General features: G+C 34.5%; 2 protein-coding genes across 5 annotated transcripts; one reads left to right on the plus strand and one right to left on the minus strand.

Moving 5' to 3' along the window:
* Positions 1–1,681: 1,681 nt before the first annotated feature.
* Positions 1,682–9,748, minus strand: LOC127078526 (chaperone protein ClpC, chloroplastic). 4 transcript variants are annotated; one of them, NM_001426860.1, is made up of 11 exons: positions 9,534–9,748; positions 8,011–8,580; positions 7,340–7,455; positions 7,113–7,235; positions 6,837–7,022; positions 5,809–6,024; positions 5,062–5,279; positions 4,318–4,393; positions 4,151–4,240; positions 2,648–3,830; positions 1,682–2,524 (listed from the first exon to the last, which is right to left on the minus strand). In NM_001426860.1, the coding sequence occupies exons 2-10, from the start codon at positions 8,573–8,575 to the stop codon at positions 2,652–2,654; spliced, it is 2,769 nt and encodes a 922-aa protein (NP_001413789.1). In that variant the 5' UTR covers positions 8,576–8,580; positions 9,534–9,748; the 3' UTR covers positions 1,682–2,524; positions 2,648–2,651. The 4 variants fall into 4 exon arrangements, with proteins under 4 accessions (NP_001413789.1, NP_001413788.1, NP_001413787.1 ...); NM_001426859.1 differs by having other exon boundaries at positions 1,682–2,527; NM_001426858.1 differs by having other exon boundaries at positions 1,682–2,549.
* Positions 9,749–10,111: 363 nt separating this feature from the next.
* Positions 10,112–13,068, plus strand: LOC127078531 (cation/H(+) antiporter 4). The gene is made up of 3 exons (XM_051018981.1): positions 10,112–10,666; positions 10,778–11,773; positions 11,866–13,068. The coding sequence occupies exons 1-3, from the start codon at positions 10,370–10,372 to the stop codon at positions 12,964–12,966; spliced, it is 2,394 nt and encodes a 797-aa protein (XP_050874938.1). The 5' UTR covers positions 10,112–10,369; the 3' UTR covers positions 12,967–13,068.
* The last annotated feature ends 8,829 nt before the right edge of the window (positions 13,069–21,897 follow it).

The raw sequence follows: 21,897 nt of genomic DNA on the forward strand, positions 1-21,897 counted from the left end.
GAATTTCCCCTTGACTTGTCTCTAGTATTGAACTTCTTGTGGATACTTCTTCCACGATACTCAGTAACAAGCGCCTCAGACTCAGTCGTCAATCCTTGTTCCTTCCTTCTAGATTCTTCATTGAACATGCTATCTTTTACTATGTCCAATGTTAGAACACCTTGTGGTGCTGAGTTACTCAATGAAACCACAAGCGTATCCCAACTATCAGGCAAGGAACTTAGTAATAATAATGCTTGCAATTCATCTTCAAGCACCATCTTCATATTGGTGAGTTGATTTATCAATCTTTGAAAATCGCTCAAGTGTTCAGAAACACTCCTAGTTTCTCTATACTTGAGGTTCACCAATCTTCGAATAGTAGAGGCTTTATTCTGGGCTGTCTTTCTCTCGTACAAAGCTTCTAGTTTCTTCCATAATGTGTACGCAACTGTTTCTTGCGCAACATGATGAAAAACGCTTTGATCGATCCATTGTCGAATTTGTCCGACAGTTTTCCTGTTCATGATATTCCAGTCTTCATCAGACTTTCCGGTAGGCTTCGTCCCCTCATTTTGCAAAGGTTGATACAACTCTTTGCAATAGAGTATGTCTTCCATTCTGGGTTTCCAAATGGAGTAATTTGAAGAAGTTAACTTGATCATTGTTGATGATCCCACAGAGGTTGACTCGTCCATTGTAATAATAAAAGTTAAAATGTGTGGTGAGCCGAAGCTCTGATACCACTTGTTGGGAAAGGTAACACAAAAACAAACGCCTAAAACAAGGTCGGCGGATAAATGATTATCCCTGGATCAAACTTTCCCACTATAATAACTATATAACAATAACAATGGAACAACAAGTATATCTCCTGTTTAAAATGAATAATAACACAATGATTATTACAACTCTCACCAACAAATATGGTGGATAAACTCTCTTTTGGATATGTATCTCAAAAAAGGCTTTTCACTCTCTGATCTTAGAAAATGAAATAAAATGAAGTATTTATAATGAATATGCATGCTACAATGGTTGGCTATAATATCAAGAGAAAATTTCTCTTTCTTCCATCCATAAGTTCACCAAAAAATACTCTAGTACTTTCAATTCTATTTTCTATAATTGTTAATGTTTCTCCTTCTTTCTCTCTCCAACTAAAGAGGAATTCCTTTCAAAATTTTCCCTTGGCATTGGCTGTGACTTAAATTTGGTTCTAGAGTTACTTTATTGATAAATTATATGTGAATTTATTAGTGCAGTCACAACTGCATGCAGGTAGCTGAAACCAGTGGTTGAAATTTTAAAATAAATTTTACTTTAAATATTGAAATTTGAGCGGTTGGATTCAGAATCGAACGCCTTCGAGTTTGCTAACTGTATGGAGTCACCGACTTGTTCTGCAGACAAGTAGGATTAGTAAATTTCATTGCAAACTCAATTGTTAGATTATGAAACTCAGTTGTTAAATTTCAAAAACCACCCTTTCAAATTCTTCAACTCCTTCCACTTTTTTTTTTCAAAGCCATAGCTCCACTTGACTTGTATTTTAAAGACACATTTTAAGAAATCTAAAAATAGTAGTCTTGTATTTAAAAAAAATTGATGTTTTAATGAATCCACAGTTTTTAAGACTATTTCTATATTAAATTTCTTAATAATATCTTTAGTACAAGTCTTACATTTTTCTCTCGGCTACAAATAAACACTTATTTTGACTATTTATATGTAGTCTCTATAAGAGTATCTATAAGATAGATAAGATTTTTATTTTCAATTATCATTGCTCATACTAAAAAGATCACAAGATAGATTTATGAACACAAAAAGCTAACACTACATAGTATATCCATACACCTACGTCATGCATTTTTACTTTTTAACAACTTTTACCATACCTTAGTTTCCGTGTAACACCAATTTGGTCTCTAATTACATTTGGCGTGGAAACATTTGTGTTCATATAGAACGGCTGTAAAAATATTATTTGGGGATCGCATTTCTTTCTTTATGTGCTGTTCATTTATGAAAAAAAAAAACACCAGTAGTAAATTAGTAGAACCTATTCATGAATCCACTTATTAAAATGGATTCCACTAATTTATCACATGTATTCATCTCTCTCATAAATGAACAGTAAATAGAGAGGATTGATAAATGGAACAAAGTCGGACTCATAAAACCAAGAATACAACCTATGACATGAACCTCAAAAACATGCAACCCACTGTATACTAGGTTACATATTTCCAACAGATCTAATTACCTTGAATTTGTTGTTGTCATACAAGTATTTGTCATTACATGTCGATCAATAAATACGCCATAGCAATACTATACAACAAAGCTGGGATGTTATAGTCTATCAGAGAAAACATAAAAATACTCCAGCTTCCGACGAAATAGCCATGGATGAAGATGAACATGTCCAGGGCATGCCATACACAGAATATTTTTTCATCATTCACACACCCTTTTTGGTTTTCCCTTATCCCACCTGTTCCTGTGATGTAAACCCCTTTTATAACTTGATTTGCTAGGGCTGCTAAGGGAAATCGTAACTCGGCCTATCAGTAATAGATTAAAAGATTTATTGACAAGAAAAACAGACTATGACTATGCTTTAAATAAATCAAGTACATATATCATAGAAAAGGTAACCAACCACATTATATAGAAAGAGCCTCTGGTAACGACTCTGGAGTGCCGCTGCTACCGTTGAGAACAATCACTTTACCATCAGAATCAACATCCACTATGACAGAATCACCCTCTTTGATCTCTCTGGCGAGCATCTTCTCAGCCATGCTATCCTCCAAAAGTCGCATTATGGCTCTTCTTAGAGGCCTAGCTCCGTAACTAGGATTATAACCTTCATCAACCACCCTGTCCCTAAATCTTTCTGTGACTTGAAGTTCAATTTCTTTGGTCTTAAGTCTTTGAAACACCTCCTTGAGCATTATGTCTGCTATCTCCTTCACTTCCAATTTTGTGAGTTGTCTGAAAACAATCATTTCATCCAACCTATTCAAAAACTCTGGCCTGAAGTATTGTTTTAGCTCCTCAGTCACCAAGCTCTTGATTCTATTATAACTGCTATCTTTCTCATCGTAGTCCAAATCAAATCCAATTCGGCGGCCTCCTTTCTCAATCACACTGCTTCCAACATTTGATGTCATTATAAGAAGTGTGTTCTTGAAATCCACAGTTCTACCCTTGCTGTCTGTTAGTCTTCCATCTTCAAGGATTTGAAGCATCATGTTGAATACATCAGGATGGGCTTTCTCAATCTCATCAAAGAGTACAACAGTGTAAGGACGACGTCGAACTGCTTCAGTCAATTGACCGCCTTCGGTGTAACCAACATATCCTGGAGGTGAACCAATAAGTTTGGAGACTGTGTGCCTTTCCATAAATTCACTCATGTCAAGACGAATCATGGCTTCTTCAGAGCCAAAGTAGTATGCAGCCAATGCTTTGGCCAATTCAGACTTCCCCACACCAGTTGGACCAGAAAAGATGAAGCTGGCAATTGGACGATTAGGGTTCTTCAATCCAACTCGGGCTCGACGGATAGCACGGCTAATGGCTTGCACTGCTTCATCCTGACCAATGATTCGCTTGTGTAAAGTATCTTCCATCTTGAGGAGACGATCAGATTCATCTGCTGAGACTTTATCAACAGGAATGCCTGTCCAGGAGGACACAATATGTTGAATGTCAACTTCAGTCACAATGGGACCTTCATCTGCTGTCTCAGTCTCTGCTTTGCTCATCTCCTTGCCTTTCTCTATAAGTGCTGAGATCTGCGCCTTGAGATCCATTTCTTTATCACGCAGTTCTCCAGCCTATCAGAAATTCATGTGTCATCAAGTCACACCAAAACATTGCATATTCAAATAAGGAACAAAGCACTGGGGTAACACTAAAGTATTCTTTGAACTCAATGAACTAGAAGCAGCGGTCATTCTAGTCCAACTATAAAATTTCAGGAATTCTTTTTATATTTACTCGAGCACGGATATTTTTCATAGACAAACAATATTATCTCGTTGTATAAAGGTGATTGACAATCTTCCTGAAAAATGTTTGATGTTAAGAACTTTATAAGTTAAATCTTCCTGACCTCCTTGTTAAGTTCTTTTGCCTCTTCAGTGAAAGAAGTTACCTTTTCAAAGTCTTGGTTGCGAACATATTCCTCTTTCTCCTTAACAATCTTCCTGACCTCCTTGTCAAGTTCTTTTGCCTCTTCTGGCAACTGGAAGCACATAATAGCCCAATTAGCTAAATAATTGAAGCTAGAACTGCTAGTAAAAGGGTAGACAAACAATATACCTGTGCATGTTGAAGACGGACTCGTGAACCAGCTTCATCAACCAAATCTATAGCTTTGTCAGGCAAAAATCGATCACTGCAGAGAACAAACATTATTATACGCCAGGAATCACTTTGAAAAGATTGGATGAGCATTTTGATAACATAGGTATTAATCAAACAGCTATATTAGAATTACAACCCCAGGAGTCCATATATTTATGACATTGACATTAATATGGGAAATTCTTGAAATTTAAAGGCATGATTCAGCCTAAATACATTAACAAGAAAAATATTTTACATAGATGCACATGTCAATAGAAATTGACCATTTCTCATTAATAAAATATATTGAAAAGCAATGATCACAATTTGCAAAAAGAAAAATCTGTAATTGTAATAAAGATGTCCAGTTCAATACATGAAGATATTTGTGATATATTTGCACCGCTCATATCGAACTATATCCTATTGTCACCAAAGAGCGATGCTAAACATCCAGGAGTACTGCTACATAGATATTTTAATTTTTTTAAAAATAAATAAAATATTAAATTATCATAGATTAGATGGTTAAACTGCTAGACAAGGCAAAGTCAAAGAGCTACATAGAGGACAACTCCTAAATTCAAGAAGTCGAACATGTACATCACTTTTCAATAGAAAATTTCCGGTTAAACATGCAACATCGAAGTGATATCTATACCAGCATAAATGATATGCAAAATAAATAGAAAAGCGAATAGACAATTCATGACAAACCTGATATACTGGTACGAAAGTTGCGCAGCAGCTATAAGAGCCTCATCAGTATAGCGGAGCTTGTGGTGAATCTCATAACGTTCTCTAAGTCCTTTCAGTATTTGTATGGTTTCATCTACAGTTGGTTCTGGTACTTTAACTGGCTGGAATCGTCTCTCCAAAGCTGGGTCTTTTTCAATATGCTTCCTGTATTCGTCCAATGTTGTGGCCCCAATACACTGCAGTAATATTTAAGTCAACATTGTATAGTACAATTTAACAATAAACAGCAGAGTGTGAACTCCATCAAACCGCTTAATTTAGAAGAAACTCGTGACGGTAAGAATAATGCGGGCACTAGGCACTTCAAAATGTGCCTAAATTGACCATTTGATATCCATTATTGACCAAGATTGAAACAGTAGGAAATGCCAACACTTCAATTTTTAGATTAAAAAGTCCAATATTAGTTTGATACTTAGGCATATATTCTTTAATTCTGATTACTAGCCAGCAAGTTAGCAACAACCTGTGACCATACTGAACTATCAGAAGACATATCATATATTCTTTTTGGAAGATGTGGATTTGCTAGACGTTTTATGATCAGAGAAGGTCCAAACTTTTTCCTATGAAAAATTCAAGAGTGGTGCTAATTTAATCCAACTAAAAACCAATTATTTCATCTGCTTGGATATAGCACAATGACTTCATAGACATGATCAATAAGCAATAAATCCATTTTAAACACTTCAAGGAAATTACTACCTGTAGTTCACCTCTTGCAAGAGCTGGTTTTAGAATGTTAGCAGCATCAATAGCACCTTCAGCTGCTCCTGCTCCAATTAGAGTGTGCACTTCATCGATAAAAAGTATAATATCATCACTTTGTTTGATTTCTTCCATCAGTTTCTTCAACCTCTCCTCAAACTCACCACGGTATTTGGTTCCAGCTACAAGCAGACCCATATCGAGGGTTATAACCTAGTTCATGTGAACAAAGCATATTATAAGAATATGTTGGATATATAAAATCACTCATAATCACATGCCTTCAAATAACAGTTTAAGATTATGGAAAAGTTGATTATATCATGGCATCAAAGCCTCCCTTACCAACTTGCGCGGACATTGATCCTTGACTACATCGTTTTTCTAAATAATATTTGAATTTCAAATTATGGTAAAAATTAATCAGCGCATTAATGCACTTCAAGCCTAAAGGGCTCTTCAAAAAGGGATGTGTCAACAACAAATATAATGGAAAAGTTATCAGAGGTTAAATACTTAATCAACATATATGACCCCTTGAAACAGCATTGAAGTTAATCATTGATGTTCTATAGCCATAAATTTGAAAATATAATTAAAATAATTGAAAGAGACCTGAATACCCCCTTGGTTGTTCATGATTAATAATCTAAAGAGTAAGGAAAAGTATATCCAAAACAGAATTGTATGTCAAAAACAATTGAGCAAAGAAAGTATTCACATTATTCCAAAATCATATTACACTCCCAAAAATCCAGCAAGTAAAAATTATAATACCTATCCTACACAATGAAATTATTAATGGAAACCATGTGACTGAAACCAGATAGCACTTCCTAAATACTATCATCACCCAGGTGCCATAAAATGTTTTTTCAAGACGTAAAATTCCAGAGAGAAAAAAACTGGGTATTTTCATAATTACTTGAAGCATCCGAAAAAATGGTACTCGAATATAGAATAACAACTCAACTAAATGGTCGGCAATTTAATAACGTAAGGGCTAGATGTTTCTTTCTTTTAACCTTTTTTCCTTCGATTGTTTCAGGTACATCACCATTAGCAATCCGCTGAGCAAGACCTTCAGCAATTGCTGTCTTCCCAACACCAGGCTCTCCAATAAGACAAGGATTATTTTTGGTGCGGCGGCCTAAAATTTGGGTGACACGCTCAATCTGTGGCTGCCTTCCCACAACAGGATCCAACTTTCCCTGAGGGACAGATGATAAACATTTTAGCTTTTATGCACCAAGTAGTATCATCCACCTTCTGTCATGAAGAAAACGAGGAACTGTCATTACCTCTTCTGCTAGCTTGGTCAAATTGGTTCCATACTCCTCCAAAGTTGGTGTTTTGTTGTTACTACTTCCTGAGCCAACAGTAGCGGTAACACTGTCAGCACTCTCACCCACCATGCGAATAACCTATGCCCATTCCAAAGAAACTATCAGATTAATGCAAATTAAGAAGAAAAAATGCAAACATTAATGTGGTAAAAAAAAGATATAAACAAAGGCATAATACTAGCCTGTGTGCGAATATTAGTAGGATCAGCGCCCAAGTTTTCAAGAACACGTGCTGCTACACCCTCACCCTCTCGAAGAAGACCTAGAAGCAAGTGCTCTGATCCAATATAATTGTGACCTGAAATTTTCATGGTGTAAGAGTCAGAGTTTAATGAGCTAAGACTTACAATTGAATATAATATTTCCCAAACACAAGCCAACCACTGGAAAAAATCACAAATAGCCGCTAGCTAAATTTTTTTAAATACAATCAAAGCTAGATAGTACATTCTCCTGTCCTTTTATAAGAAATAAAAGACCAGATCATCAAGACCAAAGAAAAGAATTTAAATGAGTTAATATTATTATATTTCCAAAAATACCCGTAACAATCATTTTAATGCACCCAATTGCATAGGGAATATGTGGGCTTCTCGCTAACATAAATCTCAAGATGAAATACAAGGGATAAGTAAACGATCATTATGATTCACGATTTATTTTATTTATTTTTCTTTAAATTGTGTTAGACAGATCATCTATACCTTATTTCAAGCAACAATTACATAACAAAAACTAGTAAGTACTATAGGGGGGTTGGAAATAAGACCAATAACACAGTTAGAACAAATGCTTTCTGCACACTATAAATTAGGCTATAAAATATAATAGAGGAAGGTGAACAAATGCATACCAAGTTGGCGAGCTTCCTCCAGTGAAAGTTCCAATACACGCTTTGCACGGGGAGTAAATGGAATCTCGACAGCAACAAATCCACTACCCCTTCCAATTATCTTCTCCACTTCAACACGAGCATCTTTAAGGTTGATTCCCATAGACTTTAAAACCTTGGCGGCGATACCAGTGCCTTCACCAATAAGACCCAAAAGAATCTGCTCAGTTCCGACAAAATTGTGACCAAGACGTCTTGCTTCCTCCTGAGCTAGCATTATCACTTTGATTGCTTTCTCGGTGAAACGCTCAAACATGGCTCTAGGAATGAATCTCTTAGCCCTTGCCCGCCGTGAAGAAACTGCCTTTGATACCTTTGAGTGAAAATCCAGTCCAGGTCTCATCATAGTATTCAAATGATTGAAAGTACGAAGTCCTGAGAAACCTGACATTCTTAATCCGCTTGTTCGCAAAGCACACATCGTCTTGACTGATCTCTTAGATTTTCCCGATCCCTTATGTTGACTGTGCTTGTGCCCAGCCACTAGGCCAGGAACACTAAGTGACTGAGCCAAAACTCTAGCCATGATTCCTGAATATCCGGCCGCATTCATTAATAAAACATATTAGCCAACAATTAATACTCTTGAAGCAAAAGAATGCATAAGCAAATGAGATAAACCATTAAGACAAGAAACAACTCCTCATAACCAGCACCATGTAGCCAAAACCATAATGACACTTCAAGTAATACATAAGAGTATAAAGGATAAATAAATAATCAAACACATATTCAATAAAAATCATATATTTCAGTCAAAAGTGTTACTAGATCACAATAAATCAAGGATGGCTAAAGTAAAGAAATTTAAAAACTTGTCAGCCAAATAAAATACTTTCCAAAACAAGTCTTGAAACAGAGCAACACTTCCATTCCATATTCATAATTTCATAAAACCCGATGAAGATGAACATCATAAATATACAAAAGTCAAAGTTCCAAAGAAAATACATCACAATTTGCTTTGAAATGACTCCAAAGCAATAAATGTGTAGAAGAGTGCCTAAATTAATTAACATAGATGCATCTGAAAAAAGAATCAAGAGTTAGTTGAAATAACCCCTTAAAGCATTGTTTAAATTTACAATAGATAAGGTAAGATATATTGAGTGTATGAAAATCATTCATAATCTGCTCCTTAACTTGTGAAACTCCTAATTCTTCCTTCAAGTAAAACATAACCAATAAAAAATCACAGGTGATATCCACTTACAGTATGGAACTCAATTCAGAAACAAAAATAGTAACAATTTAAAACTTCAAGTAAGAACGCATGATTAGAATGAAAAATCAACAACAACACACTTATAGCCAGGAAATTTAATATCCGAAAATCAACAAAAAAAAAAGTAATTGGGGAAAAGTTGAATTACGGAATCAGCAACATCAATTGTAATTGCAAATACAAGAATAACAAACAACAAGTAACAGTAACAGCAACAGCAACGCCGGGAGAAAAATTGAAAGGAAGAAGAAGAACTTACCGGAAGCAGTTCCCCAGATAAAACGAATCAAGCAAGAAAAATAAAAAAAAGATTGATATTTAAGAATTCAGTAAAAAGAGACCTGAAGGAGTTGATAAGGGAGAAGAAGTTGTTTTATATAATAATAAATATATAAATAAAATACAAAATATAAGATATATGATGATAGAGGAAGCAAAGTGGAGGAAGGAATAAAATTGTGGTGGCAAATGAACTCAGTCACTAGATAATAATAATAATAATAATAATAATAACACACATACACAACATTATATTTAGATATTTTTATTATCTTCATAATAATAATAATAATAATAATTTGATGGTCTATCGAAACTTCCTGTGTACCCTCTCCCACTGAATCATTAAATATGATACGTCGATTGATTCGAGGTAGTGTCTGTATACGTGACACGTAGCCGGCTCCAGATTCATAATTTTTATATTCATTCATCGCTGTAGTGAAGTCGTAGACGCATCTTTGCGTCGTTTTATGGTCTACTTCTCAACAAATAGTCAAAATGCGATATCACACGCTGCCTTATTTATTTCTAATCCTAATTTTTGTCTATTTTGCATTTTGATCCTTCTGCAAGGGTAACCTCGACATTAGCCAGTTCGCCCCAAGTTGAATTTTGCTAACTTTGGTTCTCCGCTGTCGTACCCAAATTAGCGTATTATTAGTTCCCAATCACGCGAAAACACAACCTTCACAGCGAAGCTATAAGCTAAGTTAAACATTTTAATTACATATTTAATTGTTAATTACATACACTTAATCCATGCATCTTTCTCATTAACAATTCATTTTTTTGTCGCGAGGATTGAGTTTCGCCATGGATAGAATGGATAGAATAAATGTAAACGAAACTTTATTTGAAATAATGACATTCTTGAATGACTCAACCTCTTCCCCAAATGCTCATTATAGTCGACGCTATCATGTTTGCATTGCTGCTCCTCCTAATATTCTCTCTGACGGCATATGGGGAGATCACAAAATCGGAAAAAGTCCGTTAAAATCTTCTTTCCCGGTATTCCTTCTTCAAATGATTCTAATGTACACCATAACAAGAGCTTTAAATTTCCCTCTCAAGAAACTTGGTTTACCAGTCCTCCTTTCACAAATGATGGTAAGAAATTTCATTCATAATCAAAACTTTTTGCACGACCCTATAGGATCATGCATGAGCATGCGAAATTAATTTGTGTGATTATTTATGTTTTTCTTTTTTTTTTTGTAGACCGGGATAATTTTAGGACCAATGGTGCCGGTATTTGAGGAGTATAAAAAATTAGTGTTTCCCTATGGAAGTCAAGATACACTAGCAACAATATCAGCACTCGGTTATGTGTTCTTCTTATTCGAAACCGGTGTAAAAATGGATTTCAGCATGATTGTAAAAACGGGAAGAAAAGGATGGGCGATTTCGCTTTTCGGGGTAATAGCTCCTATGGTAATTGGTTTGTGTACCCGTCATTTTGCGATTAGGGGTGAATATGAAAATAGTCCTCTTGAAGGAGATGTAGTAATGGTAGGACACAATACAACTTCATTTGCAGTGATTGTTTCTCTTTTGAATGACCTTAAACTTCTAAACTCTGAACTTGGGAGATTAGCATTATCTGTCGCTTTGGTTGGCGACATATTCAGTAACATTATTGTAACTATTTCATCTACTATGATTAGTCACAATCAGGCTATTCCAATTAGCCTGAGGTTTGTATGTTTATTTGTCGTGGTTATCTTCATTTTGTTTATCTACCGTCCTGCCATGTCTTGGATTGTTGAACATACACCGGAAGGGAAAGAAGTTAAGGACATTTACGTCAACATTGTAATTGGGATTCTCTTTTTCTTGTGTTGGATTTCAGGACAAATAGAAAGAGGTCCTGTTTTTTTACCTTTTATTTTCGGATTGGCTACGCCTGCAGGACCTCCATTAGGATCCACCTTGATTAAAAGGGTTCATTTGTTGGGCATAAAATTGCTTTTGCCAATTTTCATGACTACTAGTACAATGAAGATGGAATATGGCTTCTGGAATTTAACAACATCTCCCACACTTGATATTATCTTGTTTGTTTTCTTTAGTGGTTATTTTGTCAAAATGGTTACATGCTATCTAGCTTCAGTCTTTTTCAAAATGCCTTTAAAAGACGGTATCGCTCTTGCCCTACTTTTGAACTGCAAAGGTGTTGTGGAAGTAACCATGTACTCTACTGCATTGGACAGAACTGTAAGTACTTAAACTTATCAGAAACTCTTCCTTTTTCTTCTACTATGTTTTTTTTACACCAAAGCATAATGTATACTTGTCTGTGAATGCAGGATATTCGTTTGAAAACATTTTGTATAGTTATGATATTCATCATGATTTCAATCTGCGTGACTCCCTTGTTGGTAAAACGTTTGTATGATCCTTCAAGGAAATATGCTGGCTATCAAAAAAGGAACCTGTTTAATATGAAACTCAACTCAGAACTGAAGATGCTAGTTTGCATTCATAAACAACACCATGTAACTTCTATCACAAGATTTATTGATTTATGTTACCCTATAGTAGAAGATCCTGTCACCGTAGACGCCTTACATTTAATCGAATTAGCGGGAAGGTCCTCGCCAATTTTCATTTCTCACAAGAAGAAGAAAGTTGTTGCTTTAAACATGTATGACTCTTATTCTGATAGTGTTGTTCTTAGTCTCAAACTATATGAACATGATAAACAAGGTGCAGCAATTATAAACCCTTACACTGCAATATCTCCTGTTAACTTGATGCATGAAGATATTTGTCACCTAGCATTGGACAAGGTTTCATCAATTATGATCCTTCCTTTTCATAAAAAATGGTCAAGTGATGGCAAAGTTGAATATGATGATATAAACATAAGGACTATAAACTGTAATGTGTTGGAAAAATCTCCATGCTCAGTTGGAATCTTAGTGAGCCGCGTAGTTCATCCAGCAGATTCGTCGCTTCGATTAGCCTTGGTGTTTTTTGGTGGAAGAGATGATAGAGAGGCTTTATGTTTGGCGAACCGGGCGGCACGAGACACTAGCATTGAGCTTGTGATATATCACATTGTAGACAAGAACAAAAGTGGAAAGGAAAGGCAGAATTTGGATACAATGCTTGATATAGCAATGTTAAAAGATGTTCAGGTAGAACAATCTAGAGTGGGAAATGTAAAATTAAGAGGAATAGAAGTGGAGGGTGGATCACAAACACTTGATGTTCTTCGTCAAATGGTAGATGAACATGATTTTATTATAGTTGGGAGAAGACATGGACTCGATTCTCATCAGACTTCTGGGCTTCAAGATTGGAGTGAGTTTCCTGAGTTGGGTCCTGTTGGAGATTATTTGGCTTCCTCAGATCTTGATTGCAAAGCATCAGTTTTAGTGGTGCAACAACAAATATGCCTATAGTTGTAGATATATATAAATCAAATTGTCAAATTTTGTTGGTTATTATTGCATATTCCATGTTTTGCTGTTAAAATAGTGAGATAAAGTCTTTGCATATTTTAATTTCTCTTCTAACAATATAGTATATTTTATGATTGAGAAATATGTAGTGTCATTATATGTAGTGACATTTAAAATAAATAATAAATGCTCTTCAGCAAAAATTAATCAGGCAAAAGTATAAATAAAATTTTAAGGAGAAGAAGAGAAAATAAATGAAGAGTAAATATAAATTTTATTTTTTTAATTCGATCAAACTGATCTATTTAAAAAAGAGATCAATTCTAAGATTTACTATTATTCAAAATTTGTTTAAAGAAATAGGGACAAGGCAAAAAAAACTTAAGAGTGGGGGCAATAATTATTATATATTTAAAATGTTAAAAATATAACATATAAATTTTTTCTATCAAAAAAATATAAATTTTTATAATTAAAAATATAAAAACTTTAAACTATTCTTATTTTTTTCAAAAGAATTTAATATCATAAAAACATTTAACAGAAAATATATATTATTAACTATATTTTTATATAAGAAAGCATATTGTATAAAAATAGATATATAAGTTTGAACATATGCACCACTTGAACCTTGATCTAGATAATGATTTGGTGAACAAATGCTCCAAACTCTCTTTCGAAGCCATCTTATGAACTACAATCTTCCTTGACTCGATCATGTCTTTTATGAAGTGCAAATGAATGTCAATCTGATTTGTCCTCTCATGATACATTTGATGATTGACCAAGGGAATAACATTTTGACTATCACAATGTATCTTCATACATTATTGAGGATCTCTAACTTTCCAATCATGTCTCTCAATCGTATGGCTTCCTTAACCCCCCTTTCAACAAGGGAAATATAGTTCGCTTGAGTAATAGATAATGCAACCATTGGTTGTTGACTTACCTTTCAAATTGTAGTTGTTTCAAATACCGTAAACATAAATTTCGATAAGGATTTTTTAGTGTTCAAATTTTCCTCATAGTTTGCATCCACAGAACCTTTTAAATCATCTTCCTCTTGAGCCACCTATGTGTATTTCAAGTCATCCTTTGATGAGCCGATCAAATACCTCAACACCCACTTCAAAGCTTCTCAATAAACTTGACTAGGATTGACCATAAACTGACTTACTATGCTAACTTGCTAACTACATATGTTAAGTCTAATTTGCTACAACATGATGCTTCCAACCCCACGGGCATAGGTAGTACTCTCCATCATCTTTTCTTCTTCAGTTTGAGGATATTGTATAACTAAAAGCTTTGTGTGATAACTCAAAAGATGAGGGTTTTAGAATCCTGCAATATAAAACGCTCCACCACTTTCTTCAAGTAACCAGATTTAGATAAAAGCAATTCACTTCTCTTAACTTCACCAAGAAATTTAATTTCAGATTCACCATTTAAAACCTCATTGAGCATATAGATCTCTTCCTTTCTAGAGTTTTTCATCAAGATATCATCAACATATAAAATATGGTAAAGAATAAATTTCTCATTGCTTTTCAATATGTACACACGATTGTTAGTACTACTTCTCACAAAACCAAGTTTAAGAAGAAATTCATCAAACTGGCAATGTTATTGTCTTAGACTATGTTTCAACCCATACAAATATTTCTTCAGCAAATATACCTTAGAGTTGTACTTTACAAAACCTTCAAGTTTCTCCATGTAGCTATATCTTCAAGGTTTTCATGTAAGAAAGTTGTTTTGACGTAAATATTTCAAATTAAGATTATATATTATTTTCAATTGGCATAAGTACCCTTATAGAACAATTTTCACCACAACTAAAAAAATCCCTAGAATACTTGAGTAAATATTTTTGCTATGAGTCTTGACTTAAACATTGGTTCTTCAATCACTTGAATCACTTAAATATTTTGATTGTGTTATGGGTCAGTCATTTTCGTTTTAGACTGACCACCTTGAGATAACATGTTGATCCGCTGTCGCACACGGGTCAAAAATGAGTAATTAAGAACGGTAGTCTAGGGAAGCGACACTCGAGTATGAAAAGATTCTGAATTAAGCAAACAGATTCTGAATTAAGCAAACAGGTTAAACACACGCGAATTAAGCAAACGCGATTATGGAATATATATCAATCGAAATTAATCACAAGGACTCTTGGAAAATTAACCAAATAAAAAAATGAAATATGGGGGTTCAATTCGATTAAGAATAAGTAATTATAAAAAGTGATTATAAAATAAGTTAATCTACTGATTTGGTTTCCTAACTTATCATCAGTTAATATAATTTTTATGCCATAAGCGGATTCTAATCTCTTTTCGATTACGGAAACAATAGCAAACGCATTAATACTAATATATTATATGTGTTCCTAATTTCTGAATTAAGCAAACAGATTCTGAATTAAGCAAACAGGTTAAACACACGCGAATTAAGCAAACACGATTATGGAATATATATCAATCGAAATTAATCAATACATATTCTATAGAACTTGAATAAAGCATACATGATATAGAACAAAATATTGAAAGACAAAAGACATTTGATTGAAAATTAAGAAACCTCAAAGTATTGGCGGAAACCGATTACAACATATTAATCTTGTGAACTTCATTTTTCCATGAAATCGTCTAAGCAATATTGTATTGTGAAAATTCAGAATATGATTACTGTAACAGTGAAGATCCTTATAAAACAAAAGAGAAATTCAGGCCCTTATGGGATCCGATCCGAAAATTATAAAAATCAGTCCAAACTAATTGTTTTAATTAAGTCTGGAACTTCAAAGAATTATTTGACCCTCGTTCGCTCCGAATTAGCTTTTGACTTCAACAAAAAACTTGTAGCTCTTTCTCGTAGCTTTCCAACTCATATTAGAACGCATCAATCTAATTCTCGAAGCTCAAGTTACAGTCTGTACGGTGACAAGGTATCGGATAACTATTTAAGCTGAAAATAAAGTATGAAAATAAAATAAAGGCAAAAATAAATATAAAAATACAGTAAAAAGGTAAAAATAATATAATAAACTATAGAGTTGCCTAAGTATAATAGTAGCAGAATGTGTATCAAAATATACTGATCACATGTTTCGGCCTAAAGCCTTTTAAATAGCTACACAATCAAGTTACTAGAATATTCTATATACCGTAGGATTATCCTATACTTTGCTATTGGAGATTTATGTCTTGTGTGCATCCAACAGGTATTTCACACCTAAAAGATAGTGAGCTCTCTCTCTCTCTCTCTCTCTCTCTCTCTCATATTTTGCCTATAATGCTCTTTCACTTCATAAAATTTACACTACTAAAAGGGCATTTTGGTAATCAACTAATATTAATATTTACTCATATCCATCTCCTATTACAACATGCCACATGTATATTTTCACACTCTTCAATCAATCCTAAGTTGACATGTTACATCACTAAATCAATTTATCTTTCATTCTCCCTGTCATTTCCCTCGCGTCCTTTTCTTCCATCTCTTTCCTTCTCTCACTCATTCCTCCTTAACTCATTTATCTACATCATTGAAATATTTTTTCATCTCTACATTAATTTCAAATTTCAAATTTCAAATTTCAAATTTCTTACACTTTCCCTTTTGTATCTTTTATCCCTCATTGTTTTCTTAGTTTTATTTCATATTCTCTCAACTTCTTATTTTTGTCTATATTTTTTTAATCTATATTTTTTTATTCTTTTGAAAAACACAATTAATAAGGTATTAAATCTGTTTTCCTTCTTATTCTTTGTTTTTTTTGTCTATTTTTTTTCAATTGTTTGCAAACTCTTTAATCAACTGTTTTTTACAAAAAAAAAGTTGAAAACTATCTACAAGCAAGAATAAATTGAAGAACATAACAAATTGAAGAACACAACTAACAAGGTGATAATCAAATTTATTTTTCCTTTCTTTTTTATTTAAATTTTCTAAAATCGTTTAAATATACTTTGATTAATTGTTTTGTCTACATCATTGAAGTATTTTTCCCTCCCTGCATTAATTTCAAATTTCAAATTTCTTATACTTTCCCTTTTGTATCTTCTATCCCTCATTGTTTTCTTAGTTTTACTTCATATTTTCTCAACTTCTCATTTTTGTCTATATTTTTTTAACCATTAATTTTTTATTCTTTTGAAGAACACAATTAATAAGGTATTAAATATGTTTTCCTTCTTCTTCTTTTTTTGTCTTTTTTTATTTTCTGCAAATTCTTTAATCAAATGTTTTTTACAGAAAAAATTGAAAACTATCTACAAGCAAGAATAAATTGAAGAACATAACAAATTAAAGAACACAACTAACTGTTGGAAATCCACCAAAATCTATGGAGAATTTCAATCAATCTTGATGAACAAGATTATTATCACTCACACAATGATAATAAAAGAAAAGAACAATGAAGAAAGAAAGAAAGTAAAGAACGATGAAGGAGAAGAAGAGTTAAAATTATGCAGAGTTTCTCTCTGCCCACAAACTGTGGAAAACTTGTTATTCACTTTGCAACTACAAAATACTGTGAATAAAATGTTATGAATACTTTATTCACTTCATTACAATAATAAGGGTTACTCCCTCTATTTATAGATTTAGGTTAACTTTGACCCAAGTCAAAGCCCAAAACTATAAAAGCTCAAAATAGCTAACACTACTAAAATAGGCATAAGTCAAAATCATGTGTGAAGCAACATACTTCGACACTTCGACACACTAACGCAACTCAACATACTAGGTGGTTCGACACTTCCTTGATTTTATCGAATAATCTGCTTTGACACAAGGAATTACAATTTAACACACCACCTAATTCATTGTGTCTAAGTTATCTACATTCATCATAGCTCTTAGTCTTCTGAACATTTCGACCTGCACTCCCTTCGTCATGATGTCTGCAATTTAATTCTCAGTTTTGCAGTGTTCCACATTCATCTTCCCATCTGCTACCTGCTCTCAAAGATAATGGAACCTCATTTCGATGTGCTTTCTTCAACCATGTGCTATCGGATTCTTCGCCAGATTGATAGCTGACATGATGTCGATCTTCATGGTAATTGCTTCATGACTCTTTACTATTATCTCTTCGACCAGATTCACCATCTACATTGCTTGACATGCACAAAGGGAAACAACTATATATTCTGCTTTGCACGATGATAATACCACTACTGGCTCTTTTCTCGAACTTCAAGCAACTGGTGCACCACCTAGCATAAACACATAGCCAGGTGTGGATTTTCGATCATCGTATCACTACACCAACTTAAGTCAGTGTATCCCACTAGTTTGCATTTTTTCCTTCATCGGCTGCAGGAAACAAAATGTCATAGTTGAGAGTTCCTTTCAGATACCTTAGTATCCTCTTCGTCGCTGCTAGATGTGATAATTTTGGCTTCTGCATGAATCTACTCATCATACCTACATTGTATGCTAAGTCAGGCCTTGTATGACAAAGGTATCGAAGTGACTCAATAAGTCTTATATATTGGGTTGGGTCGACATCATCTTCTTCTGAATCTTTTGACAATTGTAATCTGGGCTCAGCTGGAGTCGAAGTTGGGTTGCAATCTTGCATCTCAAATCTCTTGAGTATTTCACCTGCATACCTTCTTTGGTGTATCATCAAACCTCTACCACTCTTGTAGAATTCAATTCCAAGGAAATATGAAATGTCACTCAGATCTGACATTTCGAATTCCTTGTTGAGATCACCTTTGAAGTCTTCGATCTCCTTCTTGTAGCTACCTGTTATCAACAGGTCATCGACATAGAGGCATAGTATAAGCAATTCACTCTTGTTTATTCTTACATATACTCCATGTTCAGTTTTGCACTTCACAAATTCCTTCTCCCTTAGAAAACCATCTATCTTCTTGTTCCAAACTCTTGGAGCTTGTTTAAGTCCGCACAGGGCTTTATGCAGCCTGTACACCTTTCTTTCTTTGCCATGTTTCACAAACCCAGTTGGTTGTGCAACATAAACTTCTTCTTTTAAGGGGTCCTTCAGGAATGCACAATTCATATCCATCTAACACATCTGCCAGTTGTTTATGTTTGCTAGACCAATAACCAATCTGATTATTCCGATCCTAGCAACAGGTGCAAAAACCTCATCGAAGTTGATTTTTTCTTTCTGAAGAAATCCTTTTGCCACAAGCCTCTCCTTAATTCGATTCATTTTTCCTTTGGGATTCAACTTTACCTTATATACCCACTTCACATCGATTGCCTTCTTGTCTTGGGGCAATTCAACAAGTTACCAAGCGTTGTTGACTTCGATTGACTTTACCTCTTCGTCCATTGCTTTCATCCACTTCGAATCTTTCAATGCCTAAGTTATGTTGACTGGTTCGACATCTGCGTAAAAAGAATAATGTACCATCTCACCTTCTTCATTGACCACATCATCTGATGTAATCACACATTCTTGTAACCTTGTAGGCATGTGTCTTGTTCTTTGAGGTCTGCTTAGGCCTGCTTCACCTCTGACTTCTTCCTGTTGAACTTCTCTTTCGAATTCACTAGCTGGTTCATCATAAAAGATCCTCACTGAATCTTTCTTGGCATTATCATTCCAATCCCATTCTCTAAGCTCATCTATGATCACGTCCCTGCTGATCACCACTTGCTTATTCACTGGGTTGAACAACTTGTATCCTTCATTCGAATGATATCCTATCTGGATCATTTGACTCAACTTGTCATCAAGTTTTCTTCTCAACTGATCTGGCGCATGTTTATGTGTTATAGATCCAAACACCCTCAGATGACTCAAGCTAGGCTTGACATCAGACCAACATTCTTCTGGCGTGGTTCCTTCTAGCTTCTTCGTCGGACATCTGTTCATGATATATGTCACAGTCGACACAGCTTCTCCCCATAATTCTTTAGGTAAATGCTTGCCTTTTAACATACTTCTAACCATATTCATAATGGTTATATTCTTCCTTTCTGCGACTCCATTTTGTTGTGGAGTGTAGGGTGACACCACTTCATCCACAATCCCTTCTTTGACATATAATACATCGAAGTATTCCGGCACATATTCTCCACCACCATCAGTTTTCAAAATCTTGATCTTTTGACCGCTCTGTCTTTTGATCGTAGATTTAAACTTGGCAAATACCTCAATCACTTCACTTTTCTTCTTGATCAGGTAAGACCATAGTTTTTTACTGAAATCATTTATGAATATAACAAAGTATTTGTTACCTCCAATCGAATCCACCTGAAGAGGACCACATACATCAGAGTATATGACTTCAATAATTGCCTTCGACCTGCTTCATGCATCCTTACTGAAGTTGTTCTTATGTTGCTTCGCTTGCACACATTATTCACGCACTTCGTTTGGAATGTCGATTTCTGGTAATCCTGAAACCATACTTATTCTCTTCAAATCTATGATGTCTTTGAAATTGAGATGGCCAAGTCTATAATTCCATATCCATTTTGAAGGAGATGAGCGATCCAAAACGCATCGGAATTTAAAAAAAAATTCTCCTTTAGTGATCCTTACGAATGGGCATGATCAGTGATAGGATCGTTACCTCTTGTGGTGATTGAAACCTTTGATCCAGATCTACAGAGCAATCACGAACGTTGAATTGTGAGAGTGTCTCTACTCAGTCCACACGAACGGAATCCTTCAATCTCAGTGATAGCTGCTACGAATGAAGGCTTTGAGTGAGAGAGAGAGAGAGAGAGAGAGAGAGAAAGAAATTACAACTGCACAAATGCTTCTGCACAAGGGTTCTATTTATAGAACCACTTGTGTGAGCTGCAAGCTAAAAAGCCCACTTAAGTGTATGTGGCCCATGTCTTATAATATGCTAAAATCACTTAAGCGCGTGGTACCTTACCATATTTCGTATTCTACTTAAGTACATCGTACCTTACGATGTTCTACAATTCACTTAAGTGCATTGTACCTTACGGTGTTCCTTAGTTACTCTATCTCTCATCAATCCGTCCTATTGTGTGTGACCCTGTAGGTTTTCGCGGCATTGGCAATTATATTAAATCACGTATTTAACATAATAAACAGTGAGAGATATCTAGCAACACATCAATGCTACCCAAGACATGAAAATGTCATGTGATCTGATAAATCCTTTTGTGATAATACTTATGTGTACAATTACCCTTTTGCCCTTATGTCTATATTGAACACAAGGCATATACCGCGTCATCCTTGTCCAGTTCAATACTAGGCCCGTAGACATTTATCCTGTTACGCAGGATGGGAAAATTCCATCTAGGTCACTCATGTCCCTCAGCATGCTTCGTGGAGTACCCATCAATTGTCTTTATGGTCATCCAGTTACGGACAATGTTTGATCAGTAATAAGGCATTCAACTCTACATATAGGGTGCATAGTGGTTTCAGGTCGAAGGGTGGTATACATCATTATTACCATGAGAATAACTTATGACACTTTGCATAACATTCTATATAGTATTCTCATAGCGGGTCAATCCAGTATAAATATTACTCTTAATATTCATACCTATGTTTAAGACTTGATAACTCCTTATCCATGATCCATGAGATGTGATTATCAGTCAATATACATAATAGTCTTAATGCTTTAATGTTATCACATTTCACCATAAAGCTCGACTACGGATACTTTAAGAATAGTGTCCTTATGTTTAATGGGATCTCATGATTAAGTCACATTTGATACATTAAACGTGTAACACCCCGATAAAAATAAGATAATTATTTAATTTAAGTTAATATTATATTTATTAATTTAATTAAATAATTTGGAATATTATTGGATTATTATTATTATTGGAATAATATTATTGGATTTTACTATTGGAGTATATAAGTTGGAATAAGGAAAAGAGTTCCATTTTGGTAAAAGGGTTTTTACGTGAAAAGCA

The sequence above is a fragment of the Lathyrus oleraceus genome, chromosome 5, assembly GCF_024323335.1.
Source record: "Lathyrus oleraceus cultivar Zhongwan6 chromosome 5, CAAS_Psat_ZW6_1.0, whole genome shotgun sequence".
Taxonomy (NCBI): domain Eukaryota; kingdom Viridiplantae; phylum Streptophyta; class Magnoliopsida; order Fabales; family Fabaceae; genus Lathyrus; species Lathyrus oleraceus.